A 22,500-nucleotide genomic window follows, 5' to 3' on the forward strand; every position below is an offset into this window, starting at 1 on the left:
ACCACCAAGCAAGGGGCACCACCAAGCAAGGGGCACCACCAAGTGGCACAAGGGGCACCACCAATCAAGGGGCACCACCAAGCAAGGGCACCACCACCAAGCAAGGGGCACCACAAGGAGCACCACCAAGCAAGGAGCACCACCAAGCAAGGAGCACCACCAAGCAAGGGCACCACCAAGCAAGGGGCACCACCAAGCAAGGGGCACCACCAAGCAAGGAGCACCACCAAGCAAGGAGCACCACCAAGCAAGGGGCACCACCAAGCAAGGGGCACCACCAAGCAAGGGGCACCACCAAGCAAGGAGCACCACCAAGCAAGGAGCACCACCAAGCAAGGGGCACCACCAAGCAAGGGGCACCACCAAGCAAGGGGCACCACCAAGCAAGGGGCACCACCAAGCAAGGGGCACCACCAAGCAAGGAGCACCACCAAGCAAGGGGCACCACCAAGCAAGGGGCACCACCAAGCAAGGAGCACCACCAAGCAAGGGCACCACCAAGCAAGGGACACCACCAAGCAAGGGGCACCACCAAGCACCACCAAGGGGCACCACCAAGCAAGGGGCACCACCAAGCAAGGGGCACCACCAAGCAAGGGGCACCACCAAGCAAGGGGCACCACCAAGCAAGGGGCACCACCAAGCAAGGGGCACCACCAAGCAAGGGGCACCACCAAGCAAGGGGCACCACCAAGCAAGGGGCACCACCAAGCAAGGGGCACCACCAAGCAAGGGGCACCACCAAGCAAGGAGCACCACCAAGCAAGGAGCACCACCAAGCAAGGGGCACCACCAAGCAAGGGGCACCACCAAGCAAGGAGCACCACCAAGCAAGGGGCACCACCAAGCAAGGAGCACCACCAAGCAAGGAGCACCACTAAGCAAGGAGCACCACCAAGCAAGGAGCACCACCAAGCAAGGAGCACCACAAAGCAAGTGGCACTATGAAGACCAATGAGCTCTCCAAACAGGTCAGGGACAAAGTTGTGGAGAAGTACAGATCAGGGTTGGGTTATAAAAAAAATATCTGAAACTTTGAACATCCCACGGAGCACCATTAAATCCATTATTAAAAAATAGAAAGAATATGGCACCACAACAAACCTGCCAATAGAGGGCTGCCCACCAAAACTCATGGACCAGGCAAGGAGGGCATTAATCAGACAGGCAACAAAGAGACCAAAGATAACCCTGAAGGAGCTGCGAAGCGCCACAGCGGAGATGGGAGTATCTGTCCGTAGGACCACTTTAAGTCGTACACCACACAGAGCTGGGCTTTACAGAAGGGTGTCCAGAAAAAAGCCATTGCTTCAAGAAAAAATAAGCGAACACGTTTGGTGTTCACCAAAAGGCATGTGGGAGACTCCCCAAACATATAGAAGAAGGTACTCTGGTCAGATGAGATTAAAATTGAGCTTTTTGGCCATCAAGGAAAACTCTATGTCTGGCACAAACCCAACACCTCTCATCACCCCAAGAATCCCCACAGTTAAGCATGGTGGTGGCAGGATAATGCTGTGGGGATGTTTTTCATCGGCAGGGACTGGGAAACGGGTCAGAATTGAAGGAATGATGGATGGAGCTAAGTACAGGGACATTCTTGAGGGAAAGCTGTTTCAGTCTTCCAGAAATTTGAGACTGAGACGGAGGTTCACCTTCCAGCAGGACAATGACTCTAAGAATACTGCTAAAGCAACACTTGAGTGGTTTAAGGGAAACATTTAAATGTCTTGGAATGGCCTCGTCAAAGCCCAGACCTCAATCCAATTGATAATCTGTGGTATGACTTAAAGATTGCTGTACACCAGCGGAACCTATCCAACTTGAAGGAACTGGAGCAGTTTTGGGCAAAAATCCCAGTGTAAATCAAATGATACAACACCCCCCCCCCCCAAAAAAAAAACATTTTAATTCCAGGTTGTGAGGCAACAAAATAGGAAAAATCACAAGAGGGGGGTTAATACTTTCGCAAGACACTGTATATGCACACACACACACCTCGCAGCCCACTCACCTCACAATGTAATCTTCTAGAGTCAATACACACAGGTCAACTTACATGCAGTTACTGGGCACCTGTTTGTAATAGACTTCTCTCCATCTTTCTTTCTGTCAGGTTGTTTTTGGTCGGTTCACGAGAAGGTCACCTGCCCATTCTGTTGTCCATGACCCGCCTGATCCTGCTCCCCCCTCAGCCTTCACTCATCTTCACCGTGAGTCCTGTCATTGTCATTCTGTTGTCCATGATCCACCTGATCCTGCTCACCCCTCAACCTTCACTCATCTTCACCGTGAGTCCTGTCATTGTCAACAAAGTTACACCTTCAGTATGAATATTTATTTATTTAACCTCTCAATTGTTTGACTCCTGTTGCAAAAATCGCTGAAGTTGGAGACTTTTATCTCCCTCACCAACTTCAAACATCTGCTATCTGAGCAGCTAACCGATCGCTGCAGCTGTACATAGTCTATCGGTAAATAGCCCACCCATTTTTACTTACCTCATCCCCATACTGTTTTTATTTATTTACTTTTCTGCTCTTTTGCACACCATTATCTCTACCTGTACATGACCATCTGATCATTTATCACTCCAGTGTTGATCTGCAAAATTGTAATTATTCGCCTACCTCCTCATGCCTTTTGCACACAATGTATATAGACTCCCCCTTTTTTTCCCTATTGTGTTATTAACTTGCTAATTGTTTACTCCATGTGTAACTCTGTGTTGTCTGTTCACACTGCTATGCTTTATCTTGGCCAGGTCGCAGTTGCAAATGAGAACTTGTTCTCAACTAGCCTACCTGGTTAAATAAAGGTGAAATAAAAAAAATAAAAAATCAGTGTTTGACTCCTGCTGTGTGAATCAGTGTTTGACTCCTGCTGTGTGTATCAGTGTTTGACTCCTGTTGTGTGTATCAGTGTTTGACTCCTGTTGTGTGAATCAGTGTTTGACTCCTGTTGTTTGACTCAATACATAGTGACGGTGCTGTATGTTGTCTCTCTCTCTCAGTGCATAGTGACGGTGCTGTATGTTGTCTCTCTCTCAGTGCATAGTGACGGTGCTGTATGTTGTCTCTCTCTCAGTACATAGTGATGGTGCTGTATGTTGTCTCTCTCTCAGTGCATAGTGATGGTGCTGTATGTTGTCTCTCTCTCTCAGTACATAGTGACGGTGCTGTATGTTGTCTCTCTCTCAGTACATAGTGATGGTGCTGTATGTTGTCTCTCTCAGTGCATAGTGACGGTGCTGTATGTTGTCTCTCTCTCTCAGTACATAGTGACGGTGCTGTATGTTGTCTCTCTCTCAGTGCATAGTGACGGTGCTGTATGTTGTCTCTCTCTGTATGTTGTTCTAATCAGTGCATAGTGACGGTGCTGTATGTTGTCTCTCTCAGTACGTAGTGACGCTGTATGTTGTCATGCTCAGTGCATAGTGACGGTGCTGTATGTTGTCTCTCTCTCTCAGTACATAGTGACGGTGCTGTATGTTGTCTCTCTCTCTCAGTACATAGTGACGGTGCTGTATGTTGTCTCTCTCTCAGTGCATAGTGACGGTGCTGTATGTTGTCTCTCTCTCTCAGTACATAGTGACGGTGCTGTATGTTGTCTCTCTCTCTCAGTACATAGTGACGGTGCTGTATGTTGTCTCTCTCTCAGTGCATAGTGACGGTGCTGTATGTTGTCTCTCTCTCTCAGTACATAGTGACGGTGCTGTATGTTGTCTCTCTCTCAGTGCATAGTGATGGTGCTGTATGTTGTCTCTCTCTCAGTACATAGTGACGGTGCTGTATGTTGTCTCTCTCAGTACATAGTGATGGTGCTGTATGTTGTCTCTCTCTCAGTGCATAGTGACGGTGCTGTATGTTGTCTCTCTCAGTACATAGTGACGGTGCTGTATGTTGTCTCTCTCTCAGTACATAGTGTATGTTGTCTCTCTCTCTCAGTACGGTGCTGTATGTTGTCTCTCTCTCAGTACATAGTGACGGTGCTGTATGTTGTCTCTCTCAGTACATAGTGACGGTGCTGTATGTTGTCTTTCTCTCAGTGCATAGTGACGGTGCTGTATGTTGTCTTTCTCTCAGTGCATAGTGACGGTGCTGTATGTTGTCTCTCTCTCTCAGTGCATAGTGACGGTGCTGTATGTTGTCTCTCTCTCTCAGTACATAGTGACGGTGCTGTATGTTGTCTCTCTCTCTCTCAGTACATAGTGACGGTGCTGTATGTTGTCTTTCTCTCAGTGCATAGTGACGGTGCTGTATGTTGTCTTTCTCTCTCAGTGCATAGTGACGGTGCTGTATGTTGTCTCTCTCTCTCTCTCAGTACATAGTGACGGTGCTGTATGTTGTCTCTCTCTCAGTGCATAGTGACGGTGCTGTATGTTGTCTCTCTCAGAGCATAGTGACGGTGCTGTATGTTGTCTCTCTCTCTCAGTACATAGTGACGGTGCTGTATGTTGTCTCTCTCTCAGTGCATAGTGACGGTGCTGTATGTTGTCTCTCTCTCAGTGCATAGTGACGGTGCTGTATGTTGTCTCTCTCTCTCAGTGCATAGTGACGGTGCTGTATGTTGTCTCTCTCTCAGTACATAGTGACGGTGCTGTATGTTGTCTCTCTCAGTACATAGTGACGGTGCTGTATGTTGTCTCTCTCTCTCAGTGCATAGTGACGGTGCTGTATGTTGTCTCTCTCTCAGTGCATAGTGACGGTGCTGTATGTTGTCTCTCTCTCTCAGTACATAGTGACGGTGCTGTATGTTGTCTCTCTCTCAGTGCATAGTGACGGTGCTGTATGTTGTCTCTCTCTCAGTGCATAGTGACGGTGCTGTATGTTGTCTCTCTCTCTCAGTGCATAGTGACGGTGCTGTATGTTGTCTCTCTCTCAGTACATAGTGACGGTGCTGTATGTTGTCTCTCTCAGTACATAGTGACGGTGCAGTATGTATGTTGTCTCTCTCTCTCAGTACATAGTGACGGTGCTGTATGTTGTCTCTCTCTCTCAGTGCATAGTGACGGTGCTGTATGTTGTCTCTCTCAGTGCATAGTGACGGTGCTGTATGTTGTCTCTCTCTCTCAGTGCATAGTGACGGTGCTGTATGTTGTCTCTCTCTCTCAGTGCATAGTGACGGTGCTGTATGTTGTCTCTCTCTCAGTACATAGTGACGGTGCTGTATGTTGTCTCTCTCTCAGTGCATAGTGACGGTGCTGTATGTTGTCTCTCTCTCTCAGTACATAGTGACGGTGCTGTATGTTGTCTCTCTCTCAGTGCATAGTGACGGTGCTGTATGTTGTCTCTCTCTCAGTACATAGTGACGGTGCTGTATGTTGTCTCTCTCTCTCAGTACATAGTGACGGTGCTGTATGTTGTCTCTCTCTCAGTGCATAGTGACGGTGCTGTATGTTGTCTCTCTCTCTCAGTACATAGTGACGGTGCTGTATGTTGTCTCTCTCTCAGTACATAGTGACGGTGCTGTATGTTGTCTCTCTCTCTCAGTACATAGTGACGGTGCTGTATGTTGTCTCTCTCTCAGTGCATAGTGACGGTGCTGTATGTTGTCTCTCTCTCAGTGCATAGTGACGGTGCTGTATGTTGTCTCTCTCTCTCAGTGCATAGTGACGGTGCTGTATGTTGTCTCTCTCTCAGTGCATAGTGACGGTGCTGTATGTTGTCTCTCTCTCTCAGTACATAGTGACGGTGCTGTATGTTGTCTCTCTCTCAGTACATAGTGACGGTGCTGTATGTTGTCTCTCTCTCTCAGTACATAGTGACGGTGCTGTATGTTGTCTCTCTCTCAGTGCATAGTGACGGTGCTGTATGTTGTCTCTCTCAGTGCATAGTGACGGTGCTGTATGTTGTCTCTCTCAGTGCATAGTGACGGTGCTGTATGTTGTCTCTCTCTCTCAGTGCATAGTGACGGTGCTGTATGTTGTCTCTCTCTCAGTACATAGTGACGGTGCTGTATGTTGTCTCTCTCTCAGTACATAGTGACGGTGCTGTATGTTGTCTCTCTCTCAGTGCATAGTGACGGTGCTGTATGTTGTCTCTCTCTCTCAGTACATAGTGACGGTGCTGTATGTTGTCTCTCTCTCAGTACATAGTGACGGTGCTGTATGTTGTCTCTCTCTCAGTACATAGTGACGGTGCTGTATGTTGTCTCTCTCTCTCAGAGCATAGTGACGGTGCTGTATGTTGTCTCTCTCTCAGTGCATAGTGACGGTGCTGTATGTTGTCTCTCTCTCAGTACATAGTGACGGTGCTGTATGTTGTCTCTCTCTCAGTGCATAGTGACAGTGCTGTATGTTGTCTCTCTCAGTGCATAGTGACGGTGCTGTATGTTGTCTCTCTCTCAGTGCATAGTGACGGTGCTGTATGTTGTCTCTCTCTCTCAGTGCATAGTGACGGTGCTGTATGTTGTCTCTCTCAGTGCATAGTGACGGTGCTGTATGTTGTCTCTCTCTCAGTGCATAGTGACGGTGCTGTATGTTGTCTCTCTCTCTCAGTGCATAGTGACGGTGCTGTATGTTGTCTCTCTCTCAGTGCATAGTGACGGTGCTGTATGTTGTCTCTCTCTCAGTGCATAGTGACGGTGCTGTATGTTGTCTCTCTCTCAGTACATAGTGACGGTGCTGTATGTTGTCTCTCTCTCAGTGCATAGTGACGGTGCTGTATGTTGTCTCTCTCTCTCAGTACATAGTGATGGTGCTGTATGTTGTCTCTCTCTCAGTACATAGTGACGGTGCTGTATGTTGTCTCTCTCTCTCAGTGCATAGTGACGGTGCTGTATGTTGTCTCTCTCTCTCAGTACATAGTGACGGTGCTGTATGTTGTCTCTCTCTCAGTGCATAGTGACGGTGCTGTATGTTGTCTCTCTCTCTCAGTACATAGTGATGGTGCTGTATGTTGTCTCTCTCTCAGTGCATAGTGACGGTGCTGTATGTTGTCTCTCTCAGTGCATAGTGACGGTGCTGTATGTTGTCTCTCTCAGAGCATAGTGACGGTGCTGTATGTTGTCTCTCTCAGTGCATAGTGACGGTGCTGTATGTTGTCTCTCTCTCTCAGTACATAGTGACGGTGCTGTATGTTGTCTCTCTCTCTCAGTACATAGTGACGGTGCTGTATGTTGTCTCTCTCTCAGTGCATAGTGACGGTGCTGTATGTTGTCTCTCTCTCTCAGTGCATAGTGACGGTGCTGTATGTTGTCTCTCTCTCTCAGTGCATAGTGACGGTGCTGTATGTTGTCTCTCTCTCTCAGTGCATAGTGACGGTGCTGTATGTTGTCTCTCTCTCTCAGTACATAGTGACGGTGCTGTATGTTGTCTCTCTCTCTCAGTACATAGTGACGGTGCTGTATGTTGTCTCTCTCTCAGTGCATAGTGACGGTGCTGTATGTTGTCTCTCTCTCTCAGTGCATAGTGACGGTGCTGTATGTTGTCTCTCTCTCTCAGTGCATAGTGACGGTGCTGTATGTTGTCTCTCTCTCTCAGTGCATAGTGACGGTGCTGTATGTTGTCTCTCTCTCAGTACATAGTGACGGTGCTGTATGTTGTCTCTCTCTCAGTACATAGTGACGGTGCTGTATGTTGTCTCTCTCTCTCAGTACATAGTGACGGTGCTGTATGTTGTCTCTCTCTCAGTGCATAGTGACGGTGCTGTATGTTGTCTCTCTCTCAGTACATAGTGTAGGTGCTGTATGTTGTCTCTCTCTCTCAGTACATAGTGACGGTGCTGTATGTTGTCTCTCTCTCAGTGCATAGTGACGGTGCTGTATGTTGTCTCTCTCTCTCAGTACATAGTGACGGTGCTGTATGTTGTCTCTCTCTCAGTACATAGTGACGGTGCTGTATGTTGTCTCTCTCTCAGTACATAGTGACGGTGCTGTATGTTGTCTCTCTCTCAGTGCATAGTGACGGTGCTGTATGTTGTCTCTCTCTCAGTGCATAGTGACGGTGCTGTATGTTGTCTCTCTCTCAGTGCATAGTGACGGTGCTGTATGTTGTCTCTCTCTCAGTGCATAGTGACGGTGCTGTATGTTGTCTCTCTATCTCAGTACATAGTGACGGTGCTGTATGTTGTCTCTCTCTCAGTACATAGTGACGGTACTGTATGTTGTCTCTCTCAGTACATAGTGACGGTGCTGTATGTTGTCTCTCTCTCAGTGCATAGTGACGGTGCTGTATGTTGTCTCTCTCAGTGCATAGTGACGGTGCTGTATGTTGTCTCTCTCTCTCAGTGCATAGTGACGGTGCTGTATGTTGTCTCTCTCTCAGTACATAGTGACGGTGCTGTATGTTGTCTCTCTCTCAGTACATAGTGACGGTGCTGTATGTTGTCTCTCTCTCAGTGCATAGTGACGGTGCTGTATGTTGTCTCTCTCTCTCAGTACATAGTGACGGTGCTGTATGTTGTCTCTCTCTCAGTACATAGTGACGGTGCTGTATGTTGTCTCTCTCTCAGTACATAGTGACGGTGCTGTATGTTGTCTCTCTCTCTCAGTGCATAGTGACGGTGCTGTATGTTGTCTCTCTCTCAGTGCATAGTGACGGTGCTGTATGTTGTCTCTCTCTCAGTACATAGTGACGGTGCTGTATGTTGTCTCTCTCTCAGTGCATAGTGACGGTGCTGTATGTTGTCTCTCTCTCTCAGTACATAGTGACGGTGCTGTATGTTGTCTCTCTCAGTGCATAGTGACGGTGCTGTATGTTGTCTCTCTCTCTCAGTGCATAGTGAAGGTGCTGTATGTTGTCTCTCTCTCTCAGTGCATAGTGACGGTGCTGTATGTTGTCTCTCTCTCAGTGCATAGTGACGGTGCTGTATGTTGTCTCTCTCTCTCAGTGCATAGTGACGGTGCTGTATGTTGTCTCTCTCTCAGTGCATAGTGACGGTGCTGTATGTTGTCTCTCTCTCAGTGCATAGTGACGGTGCTGTATGTTGTCTCTCTCTCAGTACATAGTGACGGTGCTGTATGTTGTCTCTCTCTCTCTCAGTGCATAGTGACGGTGCTGTATGTTGTCTCTCTCTCTCAGTACATAGTGATGGTGCTGTATGTTGTCTCTCTCTCAGTACATAGTGACGGTGCTGTATGTTGTCTCTCTCTCTCTCAGTGCATAGTGACGGTGCTGTATGTTGTCTCTCTCTCTCAGTACATAGTGACGGTGCTGTATGTTGTCTCTCTCTCTCAGTGCATAGTGATGGTGCTGTATGTTGTCTCTCTCTCTCAGTACATAGTGATGGTGCTGTATGTTGTCTCTCTCTCAGTGCATAGTGATGGTGCTGTATGTTGTCTCTCTCTCTCAGTACATAGTGACGGTGCTGTATGTTGTCTCTCTCAGTGCATAGTGACGGTGCTGTATGTTGTCTCTCTCAGTACATAGTGACGGTGCTGTATGTTGTCTCTCTCTCTCAGTACATAGTGACGGTGCTGTATGTTGTCTCTCTCTCTCAGTACATAGTGATGGTGCTGTATGTTGTCTCTCTCTCAGTGCATAGTGACGGTGCAGTATGTTGTCTCTCTCTCTCAGTGCATAGTGACGGTGCTGTATGTTGTCTCTCTCTCAGTGCATAGTGACAGTGCTGTATGTTGTCTCTCTCTCAGTACATAGTGACGGTGCTGTATGTTGTCTCTCTCTCTCAGTACATAGTGACGGTGCTGTATGTTGTCTCTCTCTCTCAGTACATAGTGACGGTGCTGTATGTTTGTCTCTCTCAGTACATAGTGACGGTGCTGTATGTTGTCTCTCTCTCTCAGTTCATAGTGACGGTGCTGTATGTTGTCTCTCTCTCTCAGTACATAGTGACGGTGCTGTATGTTATCTCTCTCTCAGTTCATAGTGACGGTGCAGTATGTTGTCTCTCTCTCTCAGTTCATAGTGACGGTGCAGTATGTTGTCTCTCTCTCTCAGTACATAGTGACGGTGCAGTATGTTGTCTCTCTCTCTCAGTACATAGTGACGGTGCTGTATGTTGTCTCTCTCTCTCAGTTCATAGTGACGGTGCTGTATGTTGTCTCTCTCTCTCAGTACATAGTGACGGTGCAGTATGTTGTCTCTCTCTCTCAGTACATAGTGACGGTGCTGTATGTTGTCTCTCTCTCAGTTCATAGTGACGGTGCTGTATGTTGTCTCTCTCTCTCAGTACATAGTGACGGTGCAGTATGTTGTCTCTCTCTCTCAGTACATAGTGACGGTGCTGTATGTTGTCTCTCTCTCAGTACATAGTGACGGTGCTGTATGTTGTCTCTCTCTCTCAGTGCATAGTGACGGTGCTGTATGTTGTCTCTCTCTCTCAGTGCATAGTGACGGTGCTGTATGTTGTCTCTCTCAGTACATAGTGACGGTGCTGTATGTTGTCTCTCTCTCAGTGCATAGTGACGGTGCTGTATGTTGTCTCTCTCTCAGTGCATAGTGACGGTGCTGTATGTTGTCTCTCTCAGTGCATAGTGACGGTGCTGTATGTTGTCTCTCTCAGTGCATAGTGACGGTGCTGTATGTTGTCTCTCTCTCAGTGCATAGTGACGGTGCTGTATGTTGTCTCTCTCTCTCAGTACATAGTGACGGTGCTGTATGTTGTCTCTCTCAGTACATAGTGACGGTGCTGTATGTTGTCTCTCTCTCAGTGCATAGTGACGGTGCTGTATGTTGTCTCTCTCTCTCAGTACATAGTGACGGTGCTGTATGTTGTCTCTCTCAGTACATAGTGATGGTGCTGTATGTTGTCTCTCTCTCAGTGCATAGTGACGGTGCTGTATGTTGTCTCTCTCTCAGTGCATAGTGACGGTGCTGTATGTTGTCTCTCTCAGTGCATAGTGAAGGTGCTGTATGTTGTCTCTCTCAGTACATAGTGACAGTGCTGTATGTTGTCTCTCTCAGTACATAGTGACGGTGCTGTATGTTGTCTCTCTCTCTCAGTACATAGTGACGGTGCTGTATGTTGTCTCTCTCTCAGTACATAGTGACGGTGCTGTATGTTGTCTCTCTCTCTCAGTGCATAGTGACGGTGCTGTATGTTGTCTCTCTCTCTCAGTGCATAGTGACGGTGCTGTATGTTGTCTCTCTCTCTCAGTGCATAGTGACGGTGCTGTATGTTGTCTCTCTCTCAGTGCATAGTGATGGTGCTGTATGTTGTCTCTCTTTCAGTACATAGTGACGGTGCTGTATGTTGTCTCTCTCTCTCAGTGCATAGTGACGGTGCTGTATGTTGTCTCTCTCTCAGTACATAGTGACGGTGCTGTATGTTGTCTCTCTCTCAGTACACAGTGACGGTGCTGTATGTTGTCTCTCTCTCTCAGTGCATAATGACGGTGCTGTATGTTGTCTCTCTCTCTCAGTGCATAGTGACGGTGCTGTATGTTGTCTCTCTCTCAGTGCATAGTGACGGTGCTGTATGTTGTCTCTCTCTCAGTACATAGTGACGGTGCTGTATGTTGTCTCTCTCTCTCAGTGCATAGTGACGGTGCTGTATGTTGTCTCTCTCTCAGTACATAGTGACGGTGCTGTATGTTGTCTCTCTCTCAGTACATAGTGATGGTGCTGTATGTTGTCTCTCTCTCTCAGTACATAGTGACAGTGCTGTATGTTTCTCTCTCTCTCAGTGCATAGTGACGGTGCTGTATGTTGTCTCTCTCTCAGTGCATAGTGACGGTGCTGTATGTTGTCTCTCTCAGTGCATAGTGACGGTGCTGTATGTTGTCTCTCTCTCAGTGCATAGTGACGGTGCTGTATGTTGTCTCTCTCAGTACATAGTGACGGTGCTGTATGTTGTCTCTCTCAGTACATAGTGACGGTGCTGTATGTTGTCTCTCTCTCAGTGCATAGTGACGGTGCTGTATGTTGTCTCTCTCTCAGTGCATAGTGACGGTGCTGTATGTTGTCTCTCTCTCAGTACATAGTGACGGTGCTGTATGTTGTCTCTCTCTCTCAGTACATAGTGATGGTGCTGTATGTTGTCTCTCTCTCTCAGTACATAGTGACGGTGCTGTATGTTGTCTCTCTCTCTCAGTACATAGTGACGGTGCTGTATGTTGTCTCTCTCTCAGTGCATAGTGACGGTGCTGTATGTTGTCTCTCTCAGTGCATAGTGACGGTGCTGTATGTTGTCTCTCTCTCAGTGCATAGTGACGGTGCTGTATGTTGTCTCTCTCTCAGTACATAGTGACGGTGCTGTATGTTGTCTCTCTCTCTCAGTGCATAGTGACGGTGCTGTATGTTGTCTCTCTCTCAGTACATAGTGATGGTGCTGTATGTTGTCTCTCTCTCAGTGCATAGTGACGGTGCTGTATGTTGTCTCTCTCTCAGTGCATAGTGACGGTGCTGTATGTTGTCTCTCTCTCAGTACATAGTGATGGTGCTGTATGTTGTCTCTCTCTCAGTGCATAGTGACGGTGCTGTATGTTGTCTCTCTCAGAGCATAGTGACGGTGCTGTATGTTGTCTCTCTCTCAGTGCATAGTGACGGTGCTGTATGTTGTCTCTCTCAGTACATAGTGATGGTGCTGTATGTTGTCTCTCTCTCAGTGCATAGTGATGGTGCTGTATGTTGTCTCTCTCTCAGTGCATAGTGACGGTGCTGTATGTTGTCTCTCTCTCAGTACATAGTGACGGTGCTGTATGTTGTCTCTCTCTCAGTGCATAGTGACGGTGCTGTACACACTATCCAGCGACATCTTTTCTATCATCAACTTCTTCAGCTTCTTTAACTGTCTCTGCGTCGCCATGACCATCATCGGCATGATGTGGCTGCGACACAAGAGACCTGAACTGGAGCGCCCCATCAAGGTAAGTCTGCCTGTGTGTGTGTGTGTGTTTCTGTGTGTTTCTCCTGTGGGTCCTACATCGTAGTGTGTGTGTGTGTGTGTGTGTGTGTGTGTGTGTGCGTGCGTGCGTGCGTGCGTGCATGCGTGCGTGCGTGCGTGCGTGCGTGTGTGCGTGACGCGTGTGTGTGTTCCAGGTGAATCTCCTACTCCCGGTGAGTTTTGTGGTAGCGTGTGTGTTCCTCATTGCGGTGTCATTTGGGAAGACGTCCGTGGAGTGTGGCATCGGCTTTGGTATCATCGCCACTGGGGTACCAGTACATCAATGGCATCAGTGAGTAATTTAACACTGCTGTCACTTCCTGTAGAAAATCACTAAACGATCACTTCTACTAACAAGGTTAATGTACAGCACACATCAATATACTAAACTATGACTTCTACTAACAAGGATAATGTACAGCACACATCAATATACTAAACTATCACTTCTACGAACAAGGATAATGTACAGCACACATCAATATACTAAACTATGACTTCTACTAACAAGGATAATGTAGAGTACACATCAATATACTAAACTATCACTTCTACGAACAAGGATAATGTAGAGTACACATCAATATACTAAACTATCACTTCAACGAACAAGGTTAATGTAGAGTACACATCAATATACTAAACTATCACTTCTACGAACAAGGTTAATGTAGAGTACACATCAATATACTAAACTATCACTTCTACGAACAAGGATAATGTAGATGACATCTAGATGTATTAAATATACTACTACTAATACCACTGCTGCTGCTGGTACTGCTACTACAAGTACTGCTACTACTGCTACTGCTAGTACTGATACTACTACTAGTACTGCTACTACTGCTGCTACTACTACTAGTACTAGTACTGCTACTACTACTGCAACTACTGCAACTACTGCTACTACTACTAGTACTAGTCTTGTTTCTACTGTAACTGCTAGTTAATATACTACTACTAGTACTGCTACTACTGCTGCTACTACTAGTAGTACTGCTACTACTGCTACTACTACTGCTACTACTACTAGTACTACTACTAGTACTGCTACTACTACTAGTACTACTGCTACTGCTGCTACTACTGCTACTGCTACTACTAGTACTGCTACTACTGGTACTGCTACTAGTACTACTTGTACTGCTACTACTGGCACTGCTACTAGTACTACTTGTACTACTAGTACTGCTACTACTAGTACTACTGCTACTAGTACTACTGCTACTACTAGTACTGCTGCTACTACTACTGCTACTACTACTACTGCTACTACTACTACTAGTACTGTACTGTACTACTGGTACTGATACTACTACTACTAGTACTGCTACTGCTACTGCTTGTACTAATACTACTAATAGTACTGCTGCTAGTACTACTAGTACTGATACTACTGATACTACTAGTACTGATACTACTAGTACTACTAGTACTGATACTACTAGTGCTACTAGTACTGATACTACTAGTACTACTAGTACTGATACTACTAGTCCTACTAGTACTGGTCCTACTTGTAGTACTACTAGTACTGATACTACTAGTACTACTAGTATTGATACTACTAGTACTACTAGTATTGATACTACTAGTACTACTAGTACTACTAGTACTGATACTGCTAGTACTGATACTACTAGTACTACTAGTACTGCTAGTACTGATACTACTAGTGCTACTAGTACTGATACTACTAGTACTACTAGTACTGATACTACTAGTACTACTATTATTACTTGTACTACTAGTACTGATACTACTAGTACTACTAGTAGTGATAATACTATTAGTGATACTACTAGTACTGATACTACTATTGCTACTAGTACAGATACTACTAGTACTGATACTACTAGTACTACTAGTACTGATACTACTAGTACTACTAGTACTGATACTACTCGTACTATTAGTAGTGATACTACTAGTACTACTAGTACTGATACTACTAGTACTACTAGTACTGATACCTCTAGTACTACTAATACTGATACTGCTGCTGATGATTAAAGGGTGTACTAGTAGAGATGGGTTTCTAGTACTACTAGTACTGATAATACTATTAGTGAAACTACTAGTACTACTAGTACTACTAGTACTGATATTACTATTGCTTCTAGTACCGATACTACTAGTACTGATACTACTAGTACTACTAGTACTGATACTACTAGTACTAGTAGTACTGATACTACTAGTACTATTAGTACTGATACTACTAGTACTACTAGTACTGATACTGCTGCTGCTGATGATGAAAGGGTGTACTAGTAGAGATGGGTTTCTAGTACTACTACTACTACTACTACTACTACTACTACTACTACTACTACTACTAGTACTACTACTGCTACTAGTACTAATACTACTACTACTACTACTACTACTACTACTACTACTACTACTACTACTACTACTACTACTACTAGTACTGCTACTACTACTACTACTACTACTACTACTAGTACTACTAGTAGTGATACTACTACTACTACTACTAGTACTGATACTGCTACTACTGAAAGGGTGTACTGTAGAGACTACTACTAGTACTACTACTACTACTACTACTACTGCTACTACTACTACTACTACTACTACTACTACTAGTACTGCTACTACTACTACTACTACTACTACTACTACTACTACTACTAGTACTGCTACTACTACTAGTACTACTACTACTACTAGTACTGCTACTAGTTCTACTACTACTACTACTACTACTACTAGTACTGCTACTAGTTCTACTACTACTACTACTGCTACTAGTTCTACTACTACTAGTACTGCTACTAGTTCTACTACTACTAGTACTGCTACTGGTGATGATGAAAGGGTGTACTAGTAGAGATGGGTTTCTACTACTACTAGTAGGGTGTACTAGTAGAGATGGGGTTCTACTACTACTAGTACTGCTACTGGTGATGATGAAAGGGTGTAAAGGGTGTACTAGTAGAGATGGGGTTCTACTACTACTAGTTCTACTACTACTAGTACTGCTACTGGTGATGATGAAAGGGTGTAAAGGGTGTATTAGTAGAGATGGGGTACTACTACTACTAGTACTGCTACTGGTGATGATGAAAGGGTGTAAAGGGTGTACTAGTAGAGATGGGGTTCTACTACTACTAGTACTGCTACTAGTTCTACTACTACTAGTACTGCTACTGGTGATGATGAAAGGGTGTAAAGGGTGTACTAGTAGAGATGGGGTACTACTACTACTACTACTAGTACTGCTACTAGTTCTACTACTACTAGTACTGCTACTGGTGATGATGAAAGGGTGTAAAGGGTGTACTAGTAGAGATGGGGTTCTACTACTAGTACTGCTACTGGTGATGATGAAAGGGTGTAAAGGGTGTACTAGTAGAGATGGGGTTCTACTACTAGTACTGCTACTGGTGATGATGAAAGGGTGTACTAGTAGAGATGGGGTTCTACTACTACTAGTACTGCTACTGGTGTTGATGAAAGGGTGTAAAGGGTGTACTAGTAGAGATGGGGTTCTTGCTTGTTGACCGTGTTCTGTCAGAAGCTGCTGAACGTGGTTCCTCAGGACTCATGGACTCATCCTTTTGTCCACTGCAACCCAAGCCGCTGTATCACCACTGAAGCAGTGCTGGACGGTCAATGTGTGCTCATCTCAGGCTGATCACTCTGAATACTCTATGACCTCTGATCCCTAACCTTTGACCCCTAACCAGTGGGGGGTTATTGTGTCCAGAAGAAAGGGGTGGGGGACCAACTAGTAAGTAGATGCCTAACAATCTGGTTGTTTACACAGAACCCACCTTGCTGTCTGTTCTCTACATTTTCAAACGGTCTTTTCAGTATTTTGGTCTTTTGTTTATATTTCTTCCTATATTTAAATAGCACTTATGTAGACTGTTGTGTTTTTCTTATTTTGAGAGTGTCTTTAAATGTTAAACTGGGAAGTCCTAGAGGAGTACTAAGCAGGGTTGGGCTCCATTCCATTCAGAAAGTTAACCATTTTCCTCATTGAAATGCATTGAAGAGAATATTAACTTCATTGTACTTCCTGAATTGAAATGGAATTGACCCCAACCCGGATACTGTTCCCCAGGCGCACCTCTGATTCAGAGACGTGGATGTGGATTAAGGCATGATATTTGGTCCCCCGGGAAGGTAAAATAGTGCACCTCTGATTCAGAGGGGTTGACCTATTGGTTAAATGATCGGGTTGAACACCAACAGATATTCCTGAAGATTTCTTCACACTTCCTGTGCCTCGTCTCGTTATTGTTTTTTTTTTTTTTTTTTTTAATTTTAAATACGCTGTTTGCTCTGAATGTTTTCAAACTCTTTTATATGAAATACCCAAGACATTGTGCTAAGTGTCCTTCCTGTGCTGCACTATGAATGTGAATTTTTGGTTTTATAAATAAAGTTTTTTAAACAGCCAATGATGACAGGAGGGAAGAGTGACTGGGGTTCTGAAGGTTGTTTTGTTGAGTGCTGGCTGACCTTTTCTACACAGAAACGTACTGCAGAAAGACAAGTCACTACAGTCAGCCTGTCGTTACTATACATTCAGACACTAGGAAAAGGATTTTAACATCTGAAATCCAGTCCACTATATGTTGTGTGTGTGTGTGAGGCTATAATATGGAGGAGAGCAACACACACACAGTCATTTCAAACATTTTCATTATTTTTCTCCACATGTCATAAACCAAAAAGCGTAAGAAAAGAGCATGCTTGGGCATGCAATGATGTCACAACATGATGTCACAACATGATGTCACAACATGATGTCACAACATGATGTCACCGGGTGCCGAGTATAAAAAGGCGTAAACAGATTTTTTTTTTTAAGCTCATTCATAAAACTCTGGATCGACATTTTGAAAATCCACAAGAGTTTATTTTTTTTAAAGCTAGCGTTTTTTAAAATGTATTTGACACCGATGATGGTCTCTGCCTCAGCGTCAGCCACCTGTAGCTGGATGAAAACACCAGGAGAGCCGGAGAGAGAGAGAGAGACTCACAAACTGACTGACACCAGATTGAGCAGGCTAAACAAACATGCTGAAAAACATGGGGCCCCCAGCATGTCTGGAAGTGACACTGAAGGAGAACACATTGGTATTCCCAAATAGCACCCTATTCACTATATACCATGCACCATTCTGGACCAGGGCCCACCACCTGTTCTCCCAAAGCAGTGCACTAGCTACATAGGGAAGGGGGCTCCATTTGGGACTTTGGACTAGTCTGGAAGAGACCCAGTTCTCCCTGTGGACTGTTCTGGAAGAAGGCCGACAGGGAGAGAGACTAAACGGTGCATGCCACTTCAGGCGGGGTCAACCGTTCACCATTCTGAAGGTCACCCCCCCCCTCCCCCTCCCAGACTGCATTTCCCACGAGGGGGGTTTCATCAAGTGAATCATTACATTAATAAAAAATAAATAAATACGAGGCACTCAGCATTCTCTCTGTCTGGCAAAATGCTCAAAAGTAACAAACATTTGAATAATAATGATACATACATATATATATCTATATATATATTTAGAATCAGTGTTATAATGTAACAGTCTCAACACTGTACACAGGGGCCTGAATTCTCCCACCTCCATAGTCCTGTGTGTGTGTGTGTGTGTGTGTGTGTGTGTGTGTGTGTGTGTGTGTGTGTGTGTGTGTGTGTGTGTGTGTGTGTGTGTGTGTGTGTGTGTGTGTGTGTGTGTAGTGTGGACACTACGTGTGTTTTGTTGCGTAAGTGATAGGGGTTGAGATCATTCATGAATGATTCATGAATTTAAAAAAAAAAAAAACTAATAGAAAAGTGTGGGTTTTTATTCAATTCATGATTCGAATCGTAAATCTTAAAAATGTCCATGTCCCGATTCGACTGAATGTGAAACGGCATTGATCCCGACTCTCGGTTCGGAGTTGCAGTGAATCATAAGAATGGATCATCTAGGAGGGTTTGTGGACAAATGAAGAACAACAGATGGAACAGACAGAGGGATAGAAAGATGCTGTTTTAATGCAATGACTGTGTGTGTGTGTGTGTGTGTGTGTGTGTGTGTGTGTGTGTGTGTGTGTGTGTGTGTGTGTATGACTGTGTGTGTGTGTGACTGTGTGTGTGTGACTGTGTGTGTGTGTGTGTGTGTGTGTGTGTGTGTGTGTGTGTGTGTATGACTGTGTGTGTGTGACTGTGTGTGTGTGTGACTGTGTGTGTGTGTGTATGACTGTGTGTGTGTGTGTGTATGTGTGTGTGTGTGTGTGTGTGTGTGTGTGTGTGTGTGTGTGTGTGACTGCGTGTGTGTGTGTGTGTGTGTGTGTGTGTGTGTGTGTGTGTGTGTATGACTGTGTGTGTGTGTGTGTGTGTGTGTGTGTGTGTGTGTGTGTGTGTGTGTGTGTGTGTGTGTGTGTGTGTGTGTGTGTGTGTGTGTGTGACTGTGTGTGTGTGTGTGTATGACTGTGTGTGTGTGTGACTGTGTGTGTGTGTGTGTGTGTGTGTGTGTGTGTGTGTGTGTGTGTGTGTGTGTGTGTGTGTGTGTGTGTGTGTGTGTGTGTGTGTGTGTGTGTGTGTGTGTGTGTGTGTGTGTGTGTGTGTGTGTGTGTGTGTGTGTGTGTATGACTGCGTGTGTGTGTGTGTATGACTGCGTGTGTGTGTGTGTATGACTGTGTGTGTGTGTATGACTGCGTGACTGTATGTGTGTGAGAGAGTGTATCTGTGTGTGTATGTGTGAGTGTGCATGTAAGAGAGTGTGTGTGTGTGAGAGAGTGTGCATGTGAGAGAGTGTGTGTGTGTGTATGTGTGAGAGTGTGTGTGTGTGTTTCTGTGTATGTGTGTGTGTGAGTTAGTGTATGTGTGTGTATATGTGTGTGTGTGTGTGTGTGTTATGGTGAACAGGAAAATAAACATGGCGGAGCCCTTTGACATGGATCTACTCTTGCAGCATAGTTTGGTAGCATAGATCAGGACTACGTCCCTAATGGCACCATATGCCCTCTATCATGCACTGTGTTTAACCGTAGCCCCCATAGAGCTCTGGTCAAAAGTAGTACACTATATAGGGAATAGGGTGCCATTTGAGAGGCACCCCAGCGGTTGGTGGATGAGGCCATCGGGTATAGGGGTTAGGGGCTAAGGTGGGTGAAGAAGAAGGAGTGTGATCACCATGGGCTAGCATGTCATATTGTTAAGTGGGATACAGTGTGGGACAGAGGGTGCTGTACACTAGTCTTGGATGGATGGGCCCAGTGGACACAGTCTGTGCCCTGTGTATCCTATCCTGGTGCCCTACTAACAGAACCCGTTTGTGGCCGACTACGCCACCACATCGCATCATCACCATCAGTCGTAATGTCAAAATACCTTTCCACGTGGTTGCAAGCACAACAAAAAAAGGTAATTCATTAAAAAAATTAAATTAAATTTAAAAAAAAAAGTGTATTGTTTTATAAACTCGAGGCAGATGGATAAATCCGTTGGATTATATACCTTAACTGAGTCTGTGACATGAGATGAGCTAAACATCAAAGGGCTGGGGAAGGCAGGAGGTTAACGACAATAGAAACACCATGCTGTCGACTCCTCTGCTCCTCCCACGCTGCTCCCACGCTGCTCCCACGCTGCTCCCACGCTGCTCCTCCGCTCCTCCCACGCTGCTCCCACGCTGCTCCCACGCTGCTCCTCCGCTCCTCCCACGCTCCTCCCACGCTGCTCCACATGGCAGAGTCACGTCTGGATCAATAATAACTTATGTAATATAAGTCATCATCATCATCATCATCATAATAACACGACTTAGTAGATCATAGAAGGAAGGTTAAATAAAGAAATGGATGAAGAGGAGGGCTACTCCAATGTTGAGTAAAATAACCATGACAACCAGGACAGAGCTGGAGCCCTGGGAGAGAGGAGGAGAGAGGAGGGAGAGAGAGACGGGAGGAGACAGAAGAGACAGGAGGAGAGAGAGAGACAGGTGTAGAGAGAGGAGAGAGAGACAGTATGAGAGAGGAGAGAGGGAGAGACAGGAGGAGAGAGAAGAGACAGGAGAGAGAGAGAGAGAACGGAGAAGAGAGGAGAGAGATAGACAAGAGGAGAGAGCGAGAGAGAGAAAGCAGATGAGTGGAGAGGGGAGAGAGAGACAGGAGGAGAGAGGAGAGAGAGAGACGGGAGGAGAGAGGAGAGAGACGGGAGGAGAGAGAAGAGAGAGAAAGTGTTAATTCTCAGACTTCATTCTACAGTTAAGAGTATAGTATTAGTATTTAAAACCTGAGGTCCAGTTTACAGACCAATCTGATTCTACAGCTAAGAGTATAGTATCAGTATTTAAAACCTGAGGTCCAGTTTACAGATCTATCTGATACCAATAAATCACTCACTGAGTTTGATTTGAGGGTGTGGTGCTCCCCATCCTGCTCCAAGGTGATTGGCTGAGACTTGAGAGGCGGGGAGAGAGTGAGGTCCCTGTGCAGGGGCCACTCCTCCTGCTCCGCCCCCACATTCAGAGTGTCCAGCATCTGTACAGAGTCCATGGAGCCCTCCTTGACCGGCCGCAGGCCCCGCGGGCGCATCCTGCTTTTGGGGCAATGGCCAGGGGACATCTGGGTAGTGGAGTCCAGGGGCTGGAACCTCATGTCTACTGTGTAGTCTCCCAGCCTGTCCTCCTCTTCCTCTCTGTCCATGAGGCGCGAGTGGGCAGGGCTCCACTGCAGGGCGCCTTCGGCAGTCCAGCCCTCTGCGGGGCTGTCGAGCCCGGGGTCGGGCAAGGCATGCTTGCTAAGCTTGTGATTGGATGAGATGTGCTGCTGCTTGGAGTGGTGGTTGGAGTACACATGCTCTCGGGGGTCGTTGTGATTGGCTGAGGAGACATTGTCCTTTGGGATGTGATTGGAGCAGGTATAATCTTGGCACGACTTGTGATTGGAAGAAGCATGCTCAGAAGTCTTGTGATTGGACAGGTTATGCTCCAAGGCTTTGTGATTGGATGAAATGTGCACCTGCTGCTTGTAATTGGAAGAGGCATTCTCACAGGCCCTGTGATTGGTGGAGGAGGAGGAATGATCCCATGTTTTGTGATTGGACTGCATGTACTCCCTCGACTTGTGATTGGATGAGGTGTGCTTTGAGGGCTTCTGGTTGTACGAGGAGGAGTGCTCCCACGACCTATAGGAAGAGGAAGTGTGCTCCCGGGACTTGTGGTTGGTCGAGGCCTTGTCCCTCGGTTTGTGGTTGGACGGGACCTGCTGGTGGCCGTTGACTTGTCCCTCCTGCTCCTCCAGTAGAGACGGGGTGGTGGATTGGCTGCTGTGACCCCCCCGGTCCGGATACACGTCCTCTGTCCAGTTGTTAGCCCCTCCCCTCTGGAGATCCATGCCTCGCCCCTCTACTAGCACCTGTATCTCTGCTCCTCCTCCCTGGTCGTCCACAGCGCTCTGCCGCATGAAGCAGGCGTTTCTGGGACGGTGAGAGTGGCCTTGTTTAGAGGTCGGCGGGCTGCAGGGGGGTGAGGGGGGGACGCTCAGGACTGGGCTGAGGTCAGGCGTTATCAAGGGAGGCGTGGTGTCCGGGGTGCACAGCTCAGGACTGTCAGTTCCCGTGGAAATGATCTCGTGGTCTTTGTTGTCCTGGTGCTTATTGGGCCGCTGGCACTCCAGACCTGACAGACAAGCAGACAGACAGGCAGACAGACAGGCAGACAGACAGACAGGCACACAGACA

The 22,500-nt window shown here is 46.2% G+C and overlaps 1 protein-coding gene, 1 long non-coding RNA gene and 1 pseudogene across 2 annotated transcripts; 2 read left to right on the forward strand and 1 right to left on the reverse strand.

Annotated features, from left to right (window-relative positions):
• The first annotated feature begins 3,414 nt into the window (after window positions 1-3,414).
• LOC127919169 (large neutral amino acids transporter small subunit 1-like) lies at window positions 3,415-16,452 on the forward strand. Its single transcript, XM_052502582.1, has 4 exons — window positions 3,415-3,447; window positions 12,619-12,768; window positions 12,941-13,060; window positions 16,333-16,452. The coding sequence occupies exons 1-4, from the start codon at window positions 3,415-3,417 to the stop codon at window positions 16,450-16,452; spliced, it is 423 nt and encodes a 140-aa protein (XP_052358542.1).
• Window positions 16,453-17,069: 617 nt separating this feature from the next.
• Window positions 17,070-18,568, forward strand: LOC127919168 (uncharacterized). The gene is made up of 2 exons (XR_008102104.1): window positions 17,070-18,452; window positions 18,511-18,568. It is a non-coding gene; the product is annotated as an uncharacterized LOC127919168 (long non-coding RNA).
• Window positions 18,569-19,085: 517 nt separating this feature from the next.
• LOC118379138 (junctophilin-3-like) overlaps window positions 19,086-22,500 on the reverse strand; it is a 38,471-nt pseudogene continuing 35,056 nt past the window's right edge.

This window comes from Oncorhynchus keta, unplaced genomic scaffold (genome assembly GCF_023373465.1).
Source record: "Oncorhynchus keta strain PuntledgeMale-10-30-2019 unplaced genomic scaffold, Oket_V2 Un_contig_15939_pilon_pilon, whole genome shotgun sequence".
In the NCBI taxonomy this organism is placed as follows: Eukaryota; Metazoa; Chordata; class Actinopteri; order Salmoniformes; family Salmonidae; genus Oncorhynchus; species Oncorhynchus keta.